This window comes from Thamnophis elegans, chromosome 3 (genome assembly GCF_009769535.1).
Source record: "Thamnophis elegans isolate rThaEle1 chromosome 3, rThaEle1.pri, whole genome shotgun sequence".
NCBI classification, from domain to species: Eukaryota; Metazoa; Chordata; class Lepidosauria; order Squamata; family Colubridae; genus Thamnophis; species Thamnophis elegans.
The window spans coordinates 60,188,228-60,213,887 of record NC_045543.1 but is presented as its reverse complement, the minus strand read 5'-3'; the positions used below and the strand labels follow the sequence as shown (position 1 = coordinate 60,213,887).

General features: G+C 39.5%; 2 protein-coding genes across 2 annotated transcripts in view; one reads left to right on the top strand and one right to left on the bottom strand.

Moving 5' to 3' along the window:
- Nucleotides 1–11,325: 11,325 nt before the first annotated feature.
- Nucleotides 11,326–12,066, top strand: TMEM215 (transmembrane protein 215). The gene has a single exon (XM_032212804.1). The coding sequence runs from the start codon at nt 11,326–11,328 to the stop codon at nt 12,064–12,066; it is 741 nt and encodes a 246-aa protein (XP_032068695.1).
- A 6,995-nt stretch (nt 12,067–19,061) lies between these two features.
- LOC116506170 overlaps nt 19,062–25,660 on the bottom strand; it is a 112,979-nt gene continuing 106,380 nt past the window's right edge. Inside the window, exons 22-24 of the mRNA XM_032213822.1 lie at nt 25,391–25,489; nt 22,329–22,420; nt 19,062–19,196 (exon numbers count right to left, since the gene is read on the bottom strand). Coding sequence (XP_032069713.1) covers nt 19,062–19,196; nt 22,329–22,420; nt 25,391–25,489 — 326 coding nt within the window. The remainder of the gene's footprint in view (nt 19,197–22,328; nt 22,421–25,390; nt 25,490–25,660) is intronic.

Below are 25,660 nucleotides of genomic sequence, written 5' to 3'. Positions count from 1 at the left end.
AAACATTCTAAAAAATAATCTGTAATATAAATGATCTAATGTACCATTACTTTTTTTAATTGCATGTAAAAGCAATGTATATCCTGGTTTGTTGGAATTTCTGCCAATAACAAATTTATTTGTTTAGTATCAGTAGTTAGATATGAATGCCAACTGATTGGGTGGGAAATATCCATTATACCTCAAAAAACAGTACAAATATATATTGTTCAGTATGGCTTAGTTTTAGAAATTCGATTGCTCCACAGTATGTATGTATGTATGTATGTATGTATGTATGTATGTATACATATACATATATGTCAGCACCTCTACATTGGATAATTAGGAAAGAAGACCATGAGACTCCATAGGTAGAAATCAAGTGTACTTTTACTAATTATAAATGATTAAAGGCGTAGCAAAGCGAAGACTGATTATTTAGGCGCGAAAGCGATTGATATATAGAATAACCCATTTCCCACCCCTTGGCATCCCAGTTACAGTCCAATCATAATTCTCCTAAGTGTCAGGTGTGAGATAACTTCGAAAAGCATCACCAAGATGGAAAGTCGGAGCCGTTAGCCTTGGCGGGAACCTCCTCTGCATGCGTAGTCCGACAGGCAGCAGAACTCCAGAATCTTCCTCTAGCACAATTATTAAACCCCTCCCAAATACCATGCCCTCCCTCCCCGTTTCATGGCAGCCGAAGCAGCAGCAAAGCAGAGGCTGACATCATATACATATACATACATACATACATATATATATACACACACACACACATATATATACATACATACACACACACACACACACATATATATATTTAAAGTCACAACCCCTGGTATGCCCAAATATGGGAGGAAGATCACTACTTCCGTTCTCTGTCCTTCGGCTCGTCACAAGAGACCATCCAGACAGAAACCCAATATTTTTTTACTGTTGCCTTTTTGTTACATTTGTTGTATTTGTGCTGATAAATAAAGGGAGACTAGTATAGATCTATTTCAAGCTATTTAGCTCTCATCAGCTAGCCATACCCTTGCTGGGAATCGAACCTGTGCTCTATTGCCTCTTAGGCAGATGTGTTAACCACTGAGCTACAGAGCTCGACTCCTTATCAGCGAAGCCAGGGTGAAAGGTATATATTTAAAGTCACAACCCCTGGTATGCCCATATATGGGAGGAAGTTTACTGCTTCCATTCTCTGTCTATCAGCTCGTCACAAGAGACCATCCAGACAGAAACCCAATATTTTTACTGTTGCCTTTGTTACATTTGTGTTGTATTTGTGCTGATAAATAAATAAAGGGAGACTAGTATAGATCTATTTCAAGCTATTTAGCTCTCATCAGCTAGCCATACCCTTACTGGGATTAGAACCTGTGCTGTATTGCATCTTAGGCAGATGTGTTAACCATTAAACCACAAGGTTCTTCTCCTTATCAGCTGTGCCAGGGAAATAGGTATGTATTTAGAGTCACAACCCCTGGTATGCCCAAATATGGGAGGAAGTTTACTGCTTCCATTCTCTGTCTATCGGCTCGTCACAAGAGACCATCCAGACAGAAACCCAATATTTTTACTGTTGCCTTTGTTACATTTGTGTTGTATTTGTGCTGATAAATAAATAAAGGGAGATTAGTATAGATCTATTTCAAGCTATTTAGCTCTCATCAGCTAGCCATACCTTTACTGGGATTAGAACCTGTGCTGTATTGCATCTTAGGCAGATGTGTTAACCATTAAGCCACAAGGTTCCTCTCCTTATCAGTTGAGCCAGGGAAATAGGTATGTATGGTCTCTTGTGATGAGCTGATAGACAGAGAATGGAAGCAGTAAACCTCCTCCCATATTTGGGCATACCAGGGGTTGTGACTCTAAATACATACCTATTTCCCTGGCACAGCTGGTAAGGAGAAGAACCTTGTGGTTTAATGGTTAACACATCTGCCTAAGATGCAATACAGCACAGGTTCTAATTCCAGTAAGGGTATGGCTAGCTGATGAGAGCTAAATAGCTTGAAATAGATCTATATTAGTCTCCCTTTATTTATTTATCAGCACAAATACAACACACACACACACACATATACAGATTCAATTTCATTTTTTTTAAAAACTTAGCAATTTTTAATAATAATACATCTGAAACCTTCTGAATAATGGTGAAATGATGCAAAGCTGGATTTATGTGTTTTGAAACAAACAATACTTCTTCAGAAACAGGCCACCCCTATTAAACTTGAAGCATCCCACAATCTTCATCCTTAAAATACAAACAAGCTACAGCATGATCTCTAATTGGAGAGTATCATTATATTGTTCAAGATATTCAGCACAGCATGTAGTCAATATTTCCATACATGAACTTTGCCCTGCACCATAGGTAACTCCACATTTCTGCACACTTTGATGTTTTTATATTTGGCAGCTCAGCTGCATCATATTCAGAATGGCAGAAAAGGCAATCTTTCCTTTGGCAGGAATGAAATTTTGCATACCTTGTGGGCACACCTTGGGCCCATTAGCAAAAACGCATAGTCCTGGCATAAGGCTCCTCCCCTGGGGTGAAATTCACTTACCATTGCTACCGGTTTGGTAGCAATGTGAGCATTCGCAGAGTGTCAAAATGATGTCCGGGTGGATGGGCGGAGCCTGCTACCAAGAACGCCTGCAAAGGTAAGCGAATAGCAAATGGGGAGGGGGAAATCCTGTGTTCTAGCTAATATAAATTTTGTATCACAGCTGATCGTTGGAAAAACCAGTTTGCCTGAACTGGTAGCATTTTTTTCTACTACTGGTTAAGGTGAAGTGGTCCGAACTGGTAGCATTTCACCCCTGCCCTCCCCACATTTTGTAAAGCTTCAGCCTATTGTTCTCCATGTACAGCCATTTCAAACAATTTATCTTCCCCTTTCTAGTTGCTATAGTAGCATGTAACCACAATTAAAAATAGCAGGGGGAAATACTTGGTTCTGGAAGTGCCAACATACTATTATTTCACTATCACAGATGTAAGGAGCAGCATCTTGTACACAAGATGTTTCCTTCATGGAACTAAGATTTCCACCCCCCACCAAACAAATATATATCATATATACTTAAAAAAATGAATAGAGGAACATTAGGAATTTATTTTTTCTTAGAATGAAATTTTTATTGCTCCAGCTGAAGTAACTTTAAGGGAGGTACTTTCATACATACTGTAAATATGATCCCTTCTTTTGCATAGTTCTGTTAATAACCTGGAAACAAGCAATAATTCAATTTGAGAGATGTCACACTGTACAAATTATGTGAATTATATAATTTATATTAGTCATATCATAACAAAAATGTATGCCACAATACTCACAATGTTTGTGGATTGATGCCCATTACAAAAGCAGGACTGCAAACAAATGGAAGCTCACCACAAACCATGTGGTTATGGAATAACACTTAAATAAGCAAAACGTAAACTTTGAAACTAACCTGCAGATTACTTATTTTACAAAAATCAACTGATATAAAATGTTTAACTCTCTGTAATCTACTGCTTCCCAACAAGCAACATGTTGGCACGGGATAAAATATGTCTCATGAAACAAACAAATCTGAAAGTTTCCCTTATTATTTTTATTTACAGTGAAATACAGGTAGTTCTCGACTTATGACCCTATTTAAACCCAAAATTTATCTTGCTAAACAGGACAGTTAAATGAATTTTGCCCCATTTTACAACTTTTCTTGCCAGAGTTGTTAAATGAATCACTGCAGTTGTTAAGTTAGTAACCCAGTTGTTCAGTGAATCTGGCTTCCCCATTGAGTTTGCTTGTCAGAAGGTCACAAAAGGTGATCACATGACCATGGGACACTGCAACTGTCATAAATATGATCAGTTGCCAACCATCTGAATGTTGATCATGTGACCAGGGAGGGGGATGCTGCAGTGGTCGTAAGTGTGAAAAACTGTCATAAATCACTTTTTCAGTAATTAAACAAATAGTTGTAAGTAGACACTACCTATATATAAGAACATGTCTTCATCTATGGCACAGTTCTCAACCTGTGGGTCACGACCCTTTAGGGGTCGAATGACCTTTTCACAGGGGTCACCGAGGAGCCTCCCACAGAGAGGCTGACGAGAAGCCAGCCCGAAGGGAAGGAGTGGCTCAGGTTCCCTGTGCGGCGGAAGGAGAGGTGCTGGGATCCGAGGGGGAGACCGTTAGCCGGAAACGGAACAGAGAAGGGAAGGGAGACTGAACTGAGGACACGGGAGGGGGAGGTTACTGGTTGGATGTCTGCAAGGTGGGATCACCGCGAACATGGCCAGAGGAGGAAAGAACAAAACCTTGAGCCGGTAGGGAAGGGACTTCTGCTGCTCCTCTCGCCAAAACTAACTTTCTCAGACCTATGACAAAAGCAATGGCAAGCTAGATCTCTTGCCAAGAAAACTGCAGTTTGCCAGAAGGCACAAATTGGAAGCAAGTCTGATTTTTTAAAATTAAAATAACAGAGATGGCAAAAAAAATGCATCTGAAAATAAGATTATTTATAATTTTGGATAACGTATTATATTGTCAAACTCAAAAGAAATCAAAATATATATCCTATTGCTGTTAGTACAATCTTGCCAGCTTCTATCAACTTAGAGTTCACTATGAAAAAATTACAGAGAAGCAATTTCCTACAATTAATAACTTTATTTTGGATTTGCTATTCTATTCAATGAGAAAGAAAAAGAGGGAAAGGGAAGGAAAGAAAGAAAGGAAGGAAGGAAGGAAGAAGAGAAAGGGAGAGGAAAAATAGAGAAAAACAGAAAGGAGAGGGAGAGGGAGAGAAGAGAGACCATATTCCCACAGAAAACACTGAGCCATGAAACCTGGGTAGGCATGTCTTTGGGGGATGTCATGTGACTGGGTGGGAGTTGGCCACACCCACCCAGGTTTTGTGGCTCCTGGTGTTTTCTTTTCTGTGGGAAACAGATCCAAATGGCTCTGAGAATTTAAGATTGCCGATCCCTGTGCTACACCATCAAGACAAAATTTCATTTATTTGTAATTAGAAATAAATATTTCACAATATATAATTACATATTGTTTTTGTGATTAATCACTGTTTTAATTATGTTCAATTTATAACAATAAAAATACATCCTGCTTATCAGATATTTAATAGTAGCAAAATTACAGTTACATAGTAGCAACGAAAATAATTTTATGGTTGGGGATCACCACAACATGAGGAATTGTATTAAAGGGTTGCGGCATTAGGAAGGTTGAGAACCACTGATCTATGGTTATGATTAGAGAAAAGAAAAGCATATAATTTTGCTCCAAAAAAATAAAAAAAATCAATGGAGTAACAATGTATTGAGATCTCCCAGCACATCTGCTATGCTGTTCCTTGTGGCCTTTGCTTCTGATGGATCCCAGATAATTTAGAATTAGATGCAAATTTTTTAAAAATGATTTCTTTGGAATGAATTATTGATGTAATAGTTAAGACTCCCCACACATACATTGTTTACCAGTGGGCATCCCAGTGAGTGAAAAAGCAAGCACGTTGGGAGCGATGCTGCAAGATGGATGGAACAAAATTGGCAAAGTGACTGTAAAGCTGTTAGAATTAATAGCTCCTGCAAACACATTGAAACACTAGTCCTTGTGGAGGTTTTAATTTGAGCTGTACATCAACCAGGCCAATGAACTCTAGGCTCCACATCTGTCAAAAACATGTCAGATACTTTTAAGGGGCCAGTCACAATGCCTCCCCCCCCCCCCCGATAGTAGCTAGCTTGCACATTTTCTCTTTTTTCTCTTTCTTTCTTTTCTCCTCCAACATTGGAGAATTTTAAGGAGTGATTGGACAGTCATTTGTCCCAAATGATATAGGGTCTCCTGTCTGAGCAGAGAATTGGGACTGGAAGACCTTCAAAGTCCTTCCAACTCTGTATTCTATTCTTTTCCCAGCATTTCATAGATGTATATATTTCAAGTACATGACTTGGATAGCTAACAATATTAAAAACGATGCAAAATATAGAAAAAAATACTGCATCCAGGAAAAATTGCGCAAACAATCATCAGCCACTCAAGAAATAAGAAAGAAATGTGCTTTATCACATACCCAGGGGCCCATGCTTGACCCCAGAGGCAAGCCTTATGGGAGCCCAATAGAGACAGGGATGTTATCATTTTGATATGGTGGTATGATATTCCAGCTGGTAGGAACCATAACAAAAAAGGTCTTATATTTAGAATAACTTTATTGTCACTTTGAATGTTCACTAATTGGCATACATTTGAATTAAATTTCATTGCATACAGCTCTCAAAGGGTCTCCGCCTCTAATATATACTATATAAACATGACAAAATAAATAAATAAATAAAATCATGCATATGCTCACATATATTATATGACACAGAGAAACAACACAATCTAGTTCGGATATATACATGTACATGGCGAGAAAAACGAATCTTGTGAGTTTACCAGATGGATGGCATAGGGAACAAAGCTGTTAGAGAATCTAGTAGTCCTGCTAGAAACACTTCGAAACCTCCTCCTAGAGTGGAGCCACAGAAGCATATCGTAAAGTGTGTGTGGGGGTCTTTATCAATGCTTTGAGCTCTAACCACATAGCACTTATAAGCAGTACCCTGAATAATGGGAAGTGAGCTTCCTATAATCTTCTTGGCTGTCCTTACCACTCTCTGTATGGACTTTCTATCTGAGGCAGTGCAACACCAAACCAAACAGTGATGCAGTTTGTTAAAATGCTCTTAATTGTGCTTCTGTAAAAAGTGGCCAATCCACTCATGGTTTGCAACCCTTCACGCATTATTCATTATTGCAACCCTTCACACACATTCATTATATCAAATACAGATAGTCAACTTACAACCATAATTGGGACAAGAATTTCCAGTGCTCAGCAAGGCAGTTGTTGAGTTTTGCCCAATTTTATTCTAATTTTTGCCATGGTTGCTAAGTGAATCACTGCAGATGTTCAGTGAATCATATGGTCATTAAGCGAATCCTGCTTTCCCCATTGAGTATGCTTATCGGAAGCTGGCTGGGAATGCCAATCAGATGATCCTGGGACACTGCGGCCATCATAAATACATGCCGGCTGTCAAGCACCCGAATTTTGATCATATGAACTGCAGAAATGCTGCAACAGTTTAAGTGACAGATGGTTGTAAGTCACTTTTTTTCAATGCCACCATAACTTCAAACCCATGCCAAATAAATGATAGTAAGTTGAGGACTACTTTCCTAATTTCAGGTCAAATAAAAAGGAAACCTCTGAAAACATTAGAGTTCAGTGATACTGTTGGATTTTGAGAAAAATAATTTCAGTTGCATTCTTCAGAATTATGGCATTCTGAAATGAGAAATATTTCACATAAAGTCAAACAAAATGAACTATTCCTTTAGTTATCTGGAACTTAATTTGGCAGTGATTACTTTTGGGGAAAACATTTGGGGAGGGGGGGAGGAGGATCCTGAAAATTTCAAGTGAAATGTGGCACAGGAAAAAAAAAAACCCAGGTACATTTATTCTCCCCATACACTGATTGCAACCAAATGATCTTTTCATTTACAGTCTCAATTTATTCACATTTGGAGCCCAATATCAATTCCCAGATTTCTTTAACTTCATTGCAATCTACATGATTGATCACAAGCAATAAAGATTTCTCTAGAGAGCAGTTCCCCCTCAGGCTTTCTTTCATATTATATTATTGAGCCAGAAGCTAAAGAAACAATGGCACAAAGAAGCACTCAAATCTGTATCAAATGTTAGATTGCTGAGGTGAGTTCTACTGAAAACAAGATCTTTACATGTATCTCTCTGAAAAACTGAGAAACCTCTAGTAGCTGACATTTGATTATACTAGCAAACACCTGGTTTGGGGGAGTGTTCTGAAGCAAATTGGCATAAAATGCTTGACGCAAATAATTCACTCTTTCCATCTGTCTTCTTGGCAGCATTACCTCACCACTTAGAACCTAAGACATGATCCTGTGTTAGACATGGTTCAATACACAGCACTGAAACATGTTTATGTATGCCCACATCTACAAAAGATATGTATATAAAGTGCAATATGATGATGATGATGATATTATCTATTCATCAGGGCAACTCTTGGCAATTCTATGAGCCAAGTCTCTCTGCATCTTTTGATCTTGCACTACTTCTTTGAGTTGTTCTATGCTGTGGCTGCTATCAGCTTTGATAGTGTCCAGCCACTGTGTTCTTTGGTGGCCTGATTTCCTTTTACCCCTAACTCTTCCAAACATAATTGCTTTCTCCAGTGAATTCCCCCAGATGACATGGGTGCAATATTAAAACTTTCACAACTGGTTTCCCTTCTCTTTCACACACAAAATAAATATAGTAAACCTACATAGGGATGAAGGGACCTAGGGAAGAAATGTGAAGAAAACGAAGAACATATGTGTTAATCAGCAGTTAGATAACAGTATTTGCTCTTTCACATACCCCATGGCTCAGTAGAGTTTATCAATCTTGTATTTGCTTGAAAGATAAGCAGGGTTGAAGCTAGTTAGTATTTTCATGTAGTCCATGAGTACCCCAGTTTAAAGTGGAAGATTGAGGAAGCATCCTGGATCAAGGCAATAACAAATCAAGAAAAGACCACTGAAGCCAGCAAGAATCAGCTTGAAGAATAATCTTTTTAAAATAATCTATTTCAAGTACCTTATCTACCACTAGTTTAGATTATCTTTCACGAAATATCCTCTTATTTCATTAATGAATTTTGAAATATCATCTCTAAAAGAAGCCTACTAGTGACACCTCCATACTCAAACTTACAAACCAACCCCAGTTGTAATCCAGACATTTATTCAGAACTGAACTTCCTGATGTGATATATTTCAGAATAAACAGGAATTCAGTCTTAAAATACATGTTTGTATAGAATAGATTCCAAATTCAAATTCTTTGAATTCCACAATCAAATGTAACTTTTTTGTTGTTGAAAAGTATAAAATAGCAAGCAGTGTGAAGGATGTCAACTTTGGCTCTTGAAGAACCATTAGGAGGTAGAATAGGTAGCGCTGTGACAAAGAGACTTGATCTAAGAGGAATGATCTTACTAAACAAGCTAATACATTAACAACCCCATTAGTAAATAGCACTTAGACTTATATACTGCTTCATAATGCTTTTACAGCTCTCTCTAAGTGGTTTTACAGAGTCAGCATATTGTTCCCAACAATATGGGTCCTCATTTTACCCACCTCAGACGGATGGAACACTGAGTCAACCTTGATGACCTGGTGAGATTTGAACTGCGGAACTGCAGCTAGCAGTCAGCTGAAGTAGCCTGCAGTGCTGCATTCTAACCACTGTGCCACCTCAGCTCTCTAAAGGCTTATAGTGGAGGCTCCTTAAGGCTTATAGTATCAAACAATGATGTATTGGGAAACAGTATTAGACAGCTAGAAAAAAGGTTAAAATGTTGATAAAAAGGAAAGATAATTTCTATTTAGTCTCCAAATTGAGATATTAGTTCGAAGGACAAAATGATTTCTTTCGATATAGTTAATTCTGTATCCAGACACTTTCTTTTTCCTTTCAATACCATTACAGTTCAGATTTCGTGCCTCCAGGCTCCCCCCACCTTTCACACACATCTAAAAAAGGATTTTACCTACAAATATTTTCACAAGTGCCAAACGCAAAACGGTCCATTTGTGGGGCTCATAAACTATGTTCTGTTGTAAACACAACATCTCTTCATGTCATCCTCATATTTACCAGAAACCCAGTCCCTAAGTCTGTCACACATTGTGTGTAAAAGACATCGTGCACCACGGAGACATCCCATCAGACGTAAACTGAGAAACTGGCATGTCTCATGGGTTAACAACAGCGTCCTCCACCTGCACGAATAGTAAATGTTACCACAGTTAGATGTGATGTGCCGCCACTTTTTTTTTAATTCGGCCTCTCTCTTCCTAGATTCTTTCGAACGGAGACTAATGGCCGCCGTCCAGCTCTCGTCTGTCGTATTGGCGCTACAAGCTCCTCACGTGCTTCCCAATAGAACTGCTGCTCTCCGTAGGGAGGAAAGAGGCAGAGTTGCTATTTACCGTTTACTACTAGGCGCTTTTACTGCTTCCCTCTTATTCAAACTGAGACGTTGTTTGACGCCCCAAATTGTAGACGGCGGCTACTGCCCGCCAAGAAACTTCCCGCCATTTCTTCCGCGCACCGCGGGCGCCTTGGAAGAGCGAATGGAGCGGGAAGGTCGAGCTGAGAGAGGTCGTAGAAGGACTTCAAACGCTGGTTGTTGCGGGGGGGGGGGGAGGCAGCGCGCATTCTCCGCGCGGGTCGCGAACCGCGCTCGAGCCTACCTTGAACGCGCCGGAACGGCTCTCTATCTACACGTGGATGGGCTTGCGTAGGTGGCTTGAAAAGGACGTCTGTTGTCCCGAAAGACCCACGTCTGGCTTTGCCTTCTCACACGGCTTGCCTCCTTGCAACTGTTTGGTCCAGAATCCGAACACCCAAGTGGTCATTTTTACGCGATTTTGTCTCCTTTTTCTTAGCCAAAGGATGGAGGTGGATGGGAGGGGGTGGAAATCCATTTTGTTTTCTTCCTCTTGATGGGGCAGAATGCAACTCAGAACTACAAGCATGAAGTTGGTGGTGGGTGTTTTTTTTTAAAAAAAACTCCCATTAAATTCATTGGGTTCCACGCGGACTAGTTGAAGATCGCCGCTTCTTTCACGTGCAGCCGCATTTCCCCTCTTAACCGCACGAGGCCGAACCCCCCATCCCATTCGCAACCTTTGGAGCTACGCATCGCAATCGTGTGTTACCTAATTCCCTCGCTCGCTCGCGTGTTGGGCATATTGGAACCTCTTGCTAGGGTAAAAGTCTTTGCAACTGCTTTTAATGCATCGCTCATCCCGGGCATCCGAACGGGAAGAGCCAAGAAGCCCTCGGGATTTCACGTGCCTTCAGGCTGCCGAGGAAAAAAAAGGCAGCTTCTCTGAGCGGCAGCAACCAAGCTAAAAGCAACCGCCAAAGCATCGGGGGGGAAAGGGGAAGCCTGGCAGGAGATTCGTCCGGTCCTGGGGTTACGCGACGGCGCGCTCCGTTGAAAGCCCGGCTGGGAGGGGAAGGAGAGGTGAGATGAGGCGAGGCGTCCCGTAAACGTTGCGAGCGACTTTGGGGCCCGTCGTGGAGCCGTCGCGCCTGGCCCCCTCTCCCTCCCCCAAGGCTGCTCCGAGGGAACGGAGCTCTCTTCCTCTCCCCGCGTTTCTTCGTGGAGCGACGGGATCCAATGACCTAGAGCGCCCGTAAGCCATGCGACCCGACGACATTAACCCTCGGACTGGACTGGTGGTGGCTTTGGTCAGCGTCTTCTTGGTGTTTGGCTTCATGTTCACGGTTTCCGGGATCAAAGGCGAGACTTTGGGCGACATCCCACTTCTGGCCATCGGACCGGCTATCTGCTTACCCGGCATCGCCGCCATCGCCCTGACGAGGAAAACCGACGGCTGCAGCAAATGGCCCAACGTCAGCTTTTGCCCCCAGTGCGCCTGCTGCCGCAAGAAACCCCAGGACAAGGAGGTCCTGGAGTTGCTGAGGACCCCTTCAGACCTGGAGTCCGGCAAGAGCAGCTGCGACGAGCTGGCCCTGAAAGCACGCGACGCCCAGCCGGCTGAGGAGACCCGCCGGGTGGCCTACTGCGGGGGGAAAGACTCACTCGCCACCCCCGCCGAGCGGGATTGCGTGGCCTTGGACCCCAAAGTGGCTCAGGAGGAAATGTTGAGGTACTTGGAGAAGTGCTATCCAGAGATGCCCGGCGGGAACGTTTTTGTGGCCGAGGCCTCTCCTTACAGTGCCTTAGACCAGCCGCGGGGGGAGTACCCTGGCCTCGAGGGGGACGCTGCCGCCGCTTGCCCGGCGGAGGACGATTTGAACGTCGTCCCCAGCGACAGCATCATCGTTTGCTCCTACACGGAGAGCAGCCCTTACGACAGGTACTGTTGTTATATAAACCCCACCGAAGACCTCACTTCGGATCCCCAGGCGATCGTTTGAACAAACCGTCTTGTCATTGCCAGCGCTCCGACTTTCGACTTGGGCCAGCGTTCTTTCAAACGGGGACAAACAATACTGACGACCCACCCTTCCGACTCTTTATTTTTTTCCTAAATAACCATAACGGTAATAATAATATAATGATAATATTATAATAATCATATATTAGCTGGTATTGCACTGCATGGGGCTAGCCTCCTAGTTCAGCTGTTAACTTTAAAAACCTGGTAGGGGACTGATACGCGAACCTTTGGTGCCTGATATACTTTTCGTTTTTGTTCCAATGCAACTAATAATGGCTTCTTGAAGGAGAATCGATGTTTGGTATGGTGAATTCTAAGCAGCGGGGCTTCAGCTATTTTCTTATACAGGGCTAAAGAAATGGGGTTAATTCCCACGCACTTGCCAAGTTCAAAGTTGGTCCAGAAATGGACTGGGTGCTGTTATTCATGTCTATGGAGATTCTCAGATGTTTTGGCCATGGTTGTCCCAAAAGTGCTTTTTCCAAAGGCAACTGGGCTTTGTTTTTTTCCATGAAGACATTTATGTTCTCATCCAAGAAGCTTCTGCAGTTCTCACTGAAGAACTGAAGAAGCTTCTTGGATGACAAGCGAAACATCTTCAAAGAAAATCAAAGTCCAGTTGCCTTTGGAAAAAGCACCTTTGGGTGTGGTTATTAACTTTTGCAGGTTAATATGGAGGGAGCTCCATTAAGTTCCTTGAAGTTGTGTACCCCCCTCTTTCCTGCTCCAACTTTTACCATGTTAAGCAAGTTCAGCAAAGAAATCATATGTGTGCAGAAATCAAAGCCTGAAGACCATATCTGTGAAGGAAAATGAGTGAAATTGCATTAATACCTGAGTTTTCAAACTTTATTAATATGCCATTAGTTTCCAACTTCTTTTGTCTCTCTCTCTGGTATGCTCAGTATTGTTGTATGTCATGCAATCTCCCTTCTTCTGCATAAGGTCTCCAATGAAATGGAAATGATGGAAGCTAAGAGTTCTAGTTTTGAACGCATTTAGATTTTGATTTGAGGCATACTTGTGTATCCTACTGTGACTATTCTGAATGTACAGTTAAGTTAAAAACGTTATGTAACCAGCAATGCAATCTAACAAAATCAAGCCATTTGCGTTTCATTAGTTTTGTGGGGAATTTTGAACATGTTGCTAAATCTCTCCAGTTGAAATTTGTGGCATTCAAAAGGGCTTAAATTTGGGTGGGTTATCCTCCTAGCTTTTTCTGTTCCCCCTCTCCTATTTTTTAATACAAGGTTAGAAGTTTTATTGGCCATGTTACAAACACCATGTAACTCCATAACCATGAATTCTTATGATTCAGCATAGAACAAAATAAGCCTTTGAAAAACTGCAGAATCAGCAGACCTCATATACATATTTCTGTACCCTAAATGTACGTGCAATATCATTTCGTATGTATGTTACATATTTAATCCATGTCGGATACGTTACAGGGATGAAATGTGAGGAACAACATATTTAATACATTTAGAACAATTTGCATTTGGTTTTAGCTTTTTAAGTTGGCCTACACCAGAAATGTCTTCTAAAAGGTTTCCCAGTTCTAAAAGCCTCGTTTGGTAGTCACACATATTTTATTGCTGATAGGTTTGTTAAGCTTCCATCTCAGTGGAAAGCAAGAGGTAATCATGCACAATCATCCTTTGCTTTTGTTGAGAGCAGTTCACCATTTAACCCTTGTGCACGTGGTCCATCTTAACAGATAAATGAAAAATACCTGCAAGCACTTTGTGGGAAACATGGCTAAGCAACATTTATTTCAAAGCAGAGTATCAGAAAGGGATCTTGTGTTTTCTATTATGAATTTTTAGATTTCTATCCTGCCTTTATTCAGAAAAGAAAGGCAAGCACATCATGCTTCCTCCTCCCACTTTCCCCTAGTATTAATATCCTTGTGAGATAGGTAGGGCTAACAGACTGGGTGACCCAAAATCACCTAATGAACTTTTGTGGCTGAGGATGGACTTCCCAAAGCCAGGCCAGCATCTTAACCACAATACTACACTGCCTGTTGTTAATATGCATGTGATATTTCTTACTTGTTATGTAAATTGTTACTGGAGTAGGAAGGTACAATGGGAACAAACCATTCTATTGGCCCCTTGCACATTTTTAGGGAACAGCTAGAAACACCAGATAAAAAGCTAGTAAGCCTACATCATCATCAAAGCACAGGGCTGCAAAAAAAACTGGTTATAAAGAGAAGGGAGCAAGATTTATCCCAGGACTACAAGTGGCTTTCCAGCATTTCTTTTTTGGGCCACAAAGTTCCCCAAACAGAGCAAGGCTAAAGTTGGTCTCTTATAAGTTCCAAGTTGATACCAAATGTTCAATGCACCAGCTTTGCCCTTTCAAACTCCTGTTCTTCCTCCCCAAGGAACAACAATTAGTTACACCCACTTCTGCAGTATGTATTTGAAGATGCACAAAGTCTCATGTGGCTTTTGGGCTAAAAAAAAAGTTGTGCATCCCTGGCTGAGGGCAACATGCACTCTCAAGTTCCTTAGATTCCTTTAGATTCCCCCTATATTTCAAAATTCAAAGGTAACCAGAATAACACTAGGGTAGTGATGGCGAACCTTTTTGGCACTGAGTGCCCAAACTGGAACATGTGTGCATGTGCTCATGCCGGAGCACCAGAAACAGGAAGACCAGTTGGCCAGCGCATGCATGCCTGTTTTCAGGCCATTTTTCAGCCCAAAAAGGGCCCCAAAAAACCATTTTGGGGCCATTTTTTAGGCTATTTTCTGGTGCTCTGGCGCCCGGAAAGACCAGCTGACATGCACGTCAGAAACCAGAAGAGCGGCTGGAAATGGCACGTGTACCCACAGAGAAGGCTCTGTGTGCCACCTCTTACATGCAAGCTATAGGTTCGCCATCATAGCACTAGGACATGCCGCAAGGAAAGTGGAGCAAAATTTCAGGTTTAATCAAGATGGAGATACAATGGGAGAAGGTGAAATTCAGATTGATTAACTGAATATGGGGAAAGTTCATTCCCTCGAATCAAATCCCCCCTCCCCCAATTCTTTGAGGCATGTTCTGGATATTAAATGTGCAGCCCTTTTTCTTTAAAACTTTGAATGATTTAGCATCACATTAGCTGAAGGAGCACCTTGTCCTGTAAATACCCAATGAGATTTTAAGATCTTTAAGATCTAATAAGGCCCACTTCTAGATTCCCATCACAGCAAATAATTTGACTTGGGTCTCAACAAAAGGGGGGATTTTTTTTGCAGTGGCACCCCATTTGTGGAATTCTCTCCACAGAGAGACTCAGCTAGCACCCACTTGAGGATGATTTTGACACCAGGTGAAAATCTGTCTATTTCCCCATGCCTTTTAACTGCACTTTACTTGTACTTTAATTTGTGTTGTTTTAGCTTCATATGATTGCCTTGCTGCTACCTAGCTTGCATTTTATTTGAATTTTTTGGTATATGTTTTTATTAAAATTGTATCTTTTAGTATGTTTTACTGAAGTTACCAAGAGTTTGGCTATTGAGCAATTTAAATTTTTTTTAATAAACAATAAATAACACTTTAACCCAATAACAACTACTCTTCCAAAATATTTATTCTTCAACAGAACCTTGTTTGGTGCCCATAATGTAACTTCTTGGGAAAATAACTTGGGAAAGGGGGGAAATTTATTAATAAATTAATATGCTTTAAAAAAAATAACAGAATGTGTTCTTCTTTGGGGGGGTTTCTATTTGCACTATAGGAATAATTGTATTGATCTGCTTTAGTGGCTTGTTTTAAAAATTATAGTAAAAGTTTATTTAAATGAAACACTTTGAATGTTCAGAGTTGATTTATGCATGCTAACTTAACTCTGTGTGAGTTTACTGGTTAGTATGTATAATTTTAGTAAGGTAGTTAATTGGGGGGGATTATTTAGAATGCCCTTAATAGCCTAATTGAAAAAAAATGTATAAGTGCAGGACTTGTTGCCAAAAACCAATAAAATCACAAACTTTTTCATTTAAATATGAGCCTTGAACTTTAATTACAGCTTTTTAAAGGGACTACAAAAGATAAACTGAAGGGTTATAAAACTGACTGGATACTGGAAATGAGTATTTCATTTTAAAATTCTGATAACATTTTAGATTAGTGAATTTTTAAAATGCATTGATTAAAATATCAAAAATTTCACAATATCAATTAAACAAAAAAATATATGCTTCTTTCCCCTTTTAAACAATTTAGTGTACAGCTCATAATTTTAACATTCATGTATTGTATTCTAATTTTTTAAAAATATATTAATGATACTGGAGAAATTTATAGTAAGAATGATCCAAATACATGTACTACAAAATAGCTTATAAACTCTGAAAACAGGAAAGAAAAAGACAACAATAACAAAAAAAATCAATAGAAGTAACAAGTAGAAGCATAGTTTTAAGTCCTACCATGAGACTGTAGTCCTATGCTTATGGAAATCAATGAAACTTTCAAGGTAGAAAGCAACAGAAAGAAAAGTATTGAAAATATTAAATGTTAATGTATTCTTAAATAAAGAGTTATAATTGCTATTATAATAAAGAACATTTTTTATCTCTAACATCTGAAAGCAACCTTTTTTCTCCAGCATCTGACATCTAATTAACGCAGATCACAAAGGAAAGCAAAACAGAATAGCAATTTCATATATTGGCTATACATTGAAAAGAAACTTGGAAGAGAATAGAAGTTACAAGAAGCAAAAACAACCTGCAGACATTACAGACAAAATTAATCTTAGAAGTACTGCAGATAAGGAAACAGTTACTGAAATACTACTGACTTACAATTTGGAGGTCTTATGGGTAACATTCTTTCTAATTATAACAAATAGACAAATAACTTTGGCCTAACTAATTTAACACAAAAATATTTAGTTACTGTATAAGACTGCAATATTTTTTTCCATTAAGTTCAAGAGTATCAAGTTCTTCAACTGAACACAAATCAGCATAAAGAGAGAAAGAAGGGAAATAAAATGTAATAATTACTGGGTGCTCTAATAAATGACATTTTTTCAGAGGGCATTTTTCACAACATATAGAATCTCTTCAAACTCAATTCATATTTTTTCAACCAGTCAAAATAATATCAGTCTCTTGTCTGATCTTAATCACTAGGGGATTTGAGCATCTTTGAATGCATGTGCATTTAACTGATGTTACACAGTTCTACAACATGAGTGTCACTTATTTATGCTGGTAGTTATTTAGGAACAAAGGAATGCTTGCAGGAAGCAGCCAAGCTTTTGCTTCAGGATTCAGACTGCTTGGCCAACATCCCAAATTCCAAGAAAAGCCAGAGTGATTTTGAGGTCCTTGGTGAAAAAAACATTGCATCCTCCAGTAGCAATTCAGTAGGAATCCAGCACCCCAAAGGTGAATTAAACAATGCCAACACAGAATGCTTATCCTCATACAAAAAGGAACACAACAGTATAGACAGCATCACAACTCTTTCTCCCATTTGTTTTCTACAACGTTTGCTTTGCATTCAGACCTTGCATTTGTGCCTTCACTGGGTGCTTGTTGCCAACTTGGAACCCTTTCAGCCTCCCAAAAAGTTCTGAATATAATAGAGGTAAAGAATTATACCACCATGTATGAGTTTTGATATCGTGCCTAGAAAAAAAATCATAATAAAACTGCTTTGGACAGCACATCTTACACAAACTGCCATTTATTTCATTGTCTCCTATTTTTCACATTGTAGATCATGAGTTCCCTATTTAATGTTCCCAACCGAATAGAAATGGGAAACTAAGCAAGCTTGTTAATTCCAAATTCGTGTGTCCTCTCTAACTTTGCCCAGTAATTGTGTCCTAAGGAGGGAGAGTCTAAAAGAGACTGATTAACTTTATCCAGTACAAACCACAGTGAGTTTCTACATATAAACTATGGAGTTCTCCCAAACAATCATGTTTTCTGGGTAGCTGTTAACAGAGGTGGCGTATAAGAGATATTATAAGGGGAAATAATGAAACCTGTCAAGAGTGAAACATTGGCAGCTATGTGCCTTTTTGTTTCAACTTGTCATTAGGGTAAAGGGTAAAGTGTTGATTACAAATTAGAGAAATGAAACTATTACAGTTCCACTGAACCTTGTGAAAGTCTGGAAACTTTTCAAGGACATCTTAATGGAAGAAGAAGGCAGATGGTTCCCATAACAAAGAGAACTTGTTTACATGGTCTACGAGGAAGCCTGGGGGTTTGGCTGGGAAAATCGTTTAATATTGTGAACTGATGCCTGAGAATCTCAGGGTTAGTTTTATGTTGCCATTACCATGCAATGTATTCAATAAACAGTAAGCTTTTCAGAAATGATCCTAGACTTTTATTTGGCTACTCAAGCTGGATGTTGATAGAAACCTACTCTTGACTTTCATGAGTGTACAATTGCTGATCCGCCCATCATAGACAGCAGTGAAAGTTGCTAACAGTTATAGTTCAGTAATAACAGCAACCTTGGAGTTGAATATGAACTGAAATAAGATTATACATTGTGCTAAACCATGGTTCATTTTAACTATGTTTTCTTGAACAAGAACTAGTGGCCTAACCCAAGCTACAAAGCATGGCCACAAATTACAAAGACTGCACTCACAACTCTTGCTAAGCCACAACCACTGGCAGAATGAAAATGATATGTATCTTCGGGTCTTCACAGAAAATAGAAGGCTAGCTATAAATAAACAGATATATTAAACTATTAAAAACTATTAAAAAAAATAAACCATAGCATGATATAACAATTGAATCTTCACAGAGACTACTTGGGTTAATCTGTGAGCTGAGAATTGTATTGATTGCATGGTTTGTTTAAAAAAAAAACAAGAACCTTGAGATATCTCAGATTCTTCCTGCTTATAATTTTCTAAAAAGTGAGATAGATTAGTCGCCTGATAACATTCTTTTGGAATGGATTTGATTATGGAACATTCTATACAACACCAGGAATGATACCAAAACCACTCTGGTTAATAGCTTCAGAGGTTGCAGATGGGCTTAATCCCTTCTTCTGAATTATTCGAGACTTTTTTCCTTCCAACCAATATGTTACCATATCACCTTTTCCCTAAAATTAAAAACATAATAATGGACCATTTCAGTAAAGTCAACAGCCATACTTTGCTTCTGAGAACATTTCCTTTACACATTATGACAACAGAGAAGCAGACTAGCCTACTGCTTTTTAAAATTAAGTTTGAATAGAGTTACAGGTGGCAAGCATTACTATGGACATTAATCAACTCAAACATGCATTTTAATTAACAGAGCTGCAAGTAAAGGTTACAAGGAGGATATGAAGTAATTTTATTTTCCGTGACCCTAAAATTCAGTTCAGTTTTAAGTTAATTTGAAATGAAACATTATTTCCTATTCTTCCCCTTTGAGGACTAAGGATTGAAATAATTTTGAGAAGTGGCTTAGATGTGATTCTGAAATAAGGGGGAAAAACACCTTCTGAAAATTCTGCTGATTCTCTCTTAGCGTAATAAGCCAGCTGGGTGGCTTTGGACCAGTCACTCCCTCTTTCTCGGTCAATTCACCTCACAGGGCTGTTGTGGAAAAATAGGAGGAAGATGGAATATTGTATGTGTTTGCTGCCTTGAGTTATATATTATTTATAAAAATAATAAAGGTAGGATATAAAAAAAATATGAACCAGACTTTTTGACCATGTCCAATGTGAATTCCTCCCTCCCCAGTTTGTGTTTAACAAAAAAATAGATAAGATAAGACAAGCTTTATTGTCACTTTAAAAAATGAAATTCTGATGCCCGTTCTTTTAGAATAGCTAATTCCTTTTTATCCAAATTAGAAAACTAGTTTCAGAGCTTGTCCAGGAATGTTAAGTCAGACACATGGGGCTAAACAACCTGAGTTGTCTCGATGTTGTTAGTTATTAACTAAGTAACTGATTCATTTACTGAAGATGCTCTGATTTGTCAATCAAATCGCTGGTCACCAACAAGTAGTGAATATTTGCTGCTTGTAATATCTGAATTTTATTTTAGAATGAAACTGTGCAAATTCATCAGAATTGTGTTGGTCTTGTACCACCACTTGCAAGTGTCATGTCCCTGTTGGAGCCTGAATCTGCAGAGGAAGATGAGTCAGAACTGGAGCCCATGGAAATCAAGGGGGCGGCTTCATTGGCTTAGGAAGAATATGGGGAGGAGCAGGCCAAGTCAGGCCAGGGCTTTTCAGGATTGGGATGGCTTTTAGGCAGGAAGGAACGGGGACAGGATGACCTAGAGAGACTAAGCAGTGAACATGAGAGACAGAGTTCAGGCAATGATCCTTGACCATGGAGAGTGGAGAGAAGGTGGGAACAGCGCAGGCTGAGCGGACTACTTGGGAGGAAAGCGCCCTGCCCTCTCCACAAGGCACACTTGGGGATTGAGACTGAAGAAGACTCTGTGGGGAGGGGAATTTGTTGGGAAGAAACACTGAATTCATAGAGTTTTGTGTGCCGTTACCGATGTTGGACGTTTCCTGGACTTCTTGCTTTGTTCCTTTGCTTCCTGGATTAATTGACTTATTCCTTTGCCCTGCTGGATTTCTTATTTGCAGCCATTGTGCTCACAGCATTGTACTGGACCACTTGCAGACAGAGTCTGCTGGAGGTGTGTATGTGTGTGTGCGTCATCACTTTGCTCTGGGACTTGCCAGAAACATGGGAGCGTTTGGGGAACATTTTGAGAAATAAAGGGGCAGTTTGAACTGTCAGCTGACTGTGTTGCCTCTGTGCCATGCCTGGGTCATCACAGAAAGTTGTTCAAATCTATTTTTAATGCTAACAACTTGCAAGGAAACCAACAAGCCATATGTAGGCTTTGCATGGCACATATTCTTTAGTGCTTCACTGTATCCAGTTAATGAATGAAGCATCTCTGATATACAGCACATCGGTCATTTTTAACCAATGCCCTACCCCCTGACAAAAGGCAGTTCCTGTAAGGGAGTTGTGCCTCTGTTAGAGAGAAAAGTGGAACAAACTATATTAACCAGTCAGGCAGGAGTAAGCAGGATTTTAGGCAATGAATATACTGAGGGAAACAAACTCAAGGAATTGAATAGGGAGAAAGAAAGAGCCGCCATCTAAACCCAGTCAATACACTCAGGAAATTAAAAGAGTCTCTCCTGTCATCTGCCTTCCAGCTATTTCTTTCTGTTTTCTCTGATTAGGGCTGTTGAAAGCTGGTAGTAAAAAAGAAAAAAGGCATAGAGTAATTCTATGTAGTAATTTAAGGCATTAGATAAGAAATAGGGAGAGTTTAAGATCTAGTTCTACCTTGGGCATGAAGCCAACTGGATGACTTTGAGCCAGGTGCTTTCTCTCAGCCCTAGGAATAGGACACTGCAAGGGGGGTGGTATTCACTTACTTTCCCTACCAGTTGGCAAATGTGAGCACGCATGCATTTCATGCATGCACTTTGGCTTGAAAACGTCCCTAAATAGGATGGCATAGAGCCAGGATGGGTTGCCGAGCCCATCCACGATTTCCACTACAGGTTCGGGCGAAACAGTCCAAACCGGCTGAATACCACCTCTGAGGCAATGGCAAACCACTTCAAAAAACCTTGCCAAGGAAACTGCAGAGGCTGGTGCAGGCACTCACCAGGAGTCAAAACTGACTTGAAATCACTACAAACATACGGCAGGAAAAAAGCAATCTCAAGTGGATATGCCTTCAAGACAAGTCAAGGCCAAGGAAGAAGTCCTACGGTAGGAGTCTTCTTAATCAAGAATCTGCAGGCTGAGCATTTATTTTAAAATTGCTGCATTGAAATAAATTGGGTGGGTGAGAGGGATACCTTTATCTTTGGCACTTTTGACATCTATAATGGCAGTTGATTGGTTGAAGCTCTCCTACTTGGAGGTGGGAGAAAACATTTCTCAATTTTCTTCAACCGTATTTTATAGCTACTGTACTTCTTCCAGGATTATAGCTTGAGGTTAAAAATAGCTTCTGGAGGACCTCAGCACAAATTAGGCTCTAGGGTGAAAATATCTCTCAATACTTTGACCAAACTGCAATTCCCAGGGTCCCTGGGGGTAGACATTAAATGCAAATTGGCCTAAGGAGCAATTCAGACATAAATGCAATTCATATTTCAAATATGGACAGGAGTGTTAAAACAAAATCTGCTAAAGAATGACCATTCGTTTCCCATTTGGGGAAAGCTTGAACACATTTACCTTGATTTGCAAATTCCCCCGGCACACCAATATATACTCTCCAATCTGTTGCAGCAGCTGGTATGTGCTTGAACTGCATTGTATTTTGAGAGCTAAAGGGAAAATGAGAAGCAGTGTTGCCATTGTTTTCATAGTTGAAAAATCCATTTTCAAAGATAACGAACAATAGGTATCCTGACTCCTAAAAACAGCTCATGCGTCTACTGTTATCCAAACCTTCAGTTCACTTTGAAAGCATCTTGGAATACACGTGTGACTATCAACAAAGGCAGTTAACCCTTTTATGAAAATTAAGAAATGGGAAAAGCTTAATATCCTTCATTTCAAGACATAGGGTTGCTAAATAAGATTAAATTTCATGGTCTAATAAATTTCTGGCCACAACACTGCATTCTACATTTTTATTAATCACTTGGATGAAAAGGTGAAAAATGAACACTTTTTAAATTTGCAGGCAACACAAATTACATGAAAAAGTTAACGTTCTAGAAATAGAAGCAAAATTCAAAATGCTCTTGTTAGATTAAACACGGGACTTGGAAATAATAAAATGAAATTTAATAGAGAGTTTCTTGGTCAAGAAAAAAGCATCAAAAGTACAAGCATAGAATTAAGGAAACTAGTTTACTAATAATGTGTCGGAAAAGATCTTAGAATAGCAGGTGATCAGAAACTGAATATGACTTAGCAGTATGAACTGGATTTAAATAGGATAAGTAATGTTCTACATTTCATTAATAAAACTACAATTTCCAAATCATGGAAAGTAGTATTTTTCAGAAGTCTTGATCAGAACTCTTGAGTACTATGTCCAATTTGGGACACTGAATTAAAAAAAAAAGATGCATAGAAGAAGAAACAGATACAATGCAAGAGAACAAGAAAGTTTAGAAACAAAATCATATAAGGAGAGATGGACAAAGAGGAGATATGTTGGCATTTTCCCAATATTTGAAGGAATGTCACACGGAAAATTAAGATTTGTATTTTTATTGTTCCAGAGTCCCAGACACAGTAATAGATAGGGAAAAACTTTCCGTGAAATGGTAGGAAAAACTAATGATAAAAAGAATTTGACAGCAAAAGTAGATACAAAGGGAAGTAGATACTGAACTCGTTTCATTGGCTACCTTCAAGCAAAATCTGGACAGACAACTTTCACAGATTTGGGGACTTCTTCCAGCTCTATGATTCTCTAGCAGAGCTTTCCCCAACTCTATTCTTTTTAAATGCATTCCTCAACTTCAAGAATTCTTCAAAGGACACTATATTAGGAAAAATTAACCTAGAAGATAATGCCCAATGTTTGACATGTTTTACTGAGTATACTGCCTCCCAGTATAGAGGGGAATTTGCTGCTCTAAATTTGTTAATCTAAGTCAAGGGTGGGGAGCTATGGCCCTTTTATGACTTGTGGCTCAGGAATACTGGGAGTTGAAGTCCACAAGTCATAAAAGGGCTACACCTCTCATCTAAGACGGGTATTTATGACTGTTTTCTATGGCTTTCTTAGCCATATTTGTAGTTTTGTTATGACAGTTTAGGATGGCACAGCCTTGCAGGTAGCTCTAGACGCATTACTAGTTGTTTAACAACTATTCAAGTTATGGCAGCCTCAGAAAAGCTGCTTTATGGCTCATAAAGCATAAGGCACTTCCAGCCATTGTAAAATGTTGCACTGGGCCTCCCAGTTACATGATTTCATTTAGGGGACATAGCATCCAGCTTGCCTTTATGACCGGTTGCAGCATCCTGCAGTCATGTGACTGTGATTAATGACATATTTTGCTGGTTTCCAGCATTTTATTTTTTGTCCATTTCTGGTATTCAGAACTGGATTAAGACTGGATTCAGTCTTATGACCATGTGATTCACTTAATGATTGCCATAAAAACAGTCAAAAAATCAGGTCCAATCGCAAGGGCGCATTGACTTACAACTGCAATAATGTACGGCTGAAATTGTTCCAAATGTGGTTATAAATTGAGGACTTCCTATACTTTATTAGAGAAAGATACAACAATTTCCCAAACAATCTATATGTCGATATATAACTCTATATCTTAAAATCAAATAATAATAATTTAATCACAAGATCACACAGATCTCAAAGAAGAGTATGACAAACCAGCAACAATGGTGAATTGGAAGATCTGCAACAAATACCATTTGCCTGCAAGCAAGAACTGGTGGGATCATAAAACAGAGAAAGTCAATGAAAATGAAGAAGCTAAAGTGCTTTGGGACTTTAGAATTCAAACTGACAGACACCTGCCAGATAACAACCTAGATTTAACAATTGTCAATAAGAAAGTCAAAAAAGTATGGATAGTGGACATGGCAGTAACTGGAGACAGACAAAAATAAGAGAAAAAACTGAACAAAATATAAAATACAAAGACCTGCAAATGGAAATAGAATGACTGTGGCAAAAAAGCAAAGGTAGTACAATACAAATAGGTGCCTTGGATGCAGTCCCAAACAACTGGAGCACCACTTCAACACCATTGATAAATTCACCATCAGTCAATTGCAATAGGAACAATTTACATCCTGCAATGATACCTCTAACACCCTCAAACATCCACATCTGCCTATTCCAAGTCCTTGGGAATGACTCAATAGGTGGACAAAAATGCCAAATCCAGTCTGAACATCTGGCTGACTATGCAATGAATAAAAATCAATTTGTATAGCCACCCATCTCAGCAGTGACTCAGGGAAGTTGACAATAATAAAATTTTAAAATGAAAAACATACAGCAGCCAAGATCATTAACCATCATCCACATAGCCAGGAGAAAACACACAAAACCAGAACCAGGGCCAAATCTCTAAGCCATATGGAATGTCAACAGGATCAGGGCCAACCTAAACTCTTAGAGATAATGTTCTATATGGGGCAGTCACTATACAGGAATGCCTCATCCTCTATGCCCTGCCACCCACAGTTCCTTAGCCAAGAAAAATACCCATTCTGCCAGACTAAGTCAGGAAAGAAAATTGAAGTGGTACCAAATCATAGCTCACTCCTTGATTGTACTGTTAAATACTGCACTTCACCTTCACTGGTAGATTCCATCCTGGAGGCTGTGTTGACTGTGTCCCCAAATAGACAATACCGTGGCATTTTGGTTCCAACAATTCCTGCCACAACTGGACCTAAAAAAGACAAGTAGAAAGATTCCTTTAACTCTTGCACCTCAATTACAATTTATCACAATGGAAAAACTAGGCATATAGGATATCTATATGAGGAGTAATTGTATCAAAGAGAACTAAAGAACAGGGAACAAGATGGCAAAGAGAGAAGCAGGATAACAAGCGATGACC

Excerpts from the sequence above, each read along its gene's own strand:
- TMEM215 (XM_032212804.1), top strand. The coding sequence starts at position 11,326 with ATGCGACCCGACGACATTAACCCTCGGACTGGACTGGTGGTGGCTTTG.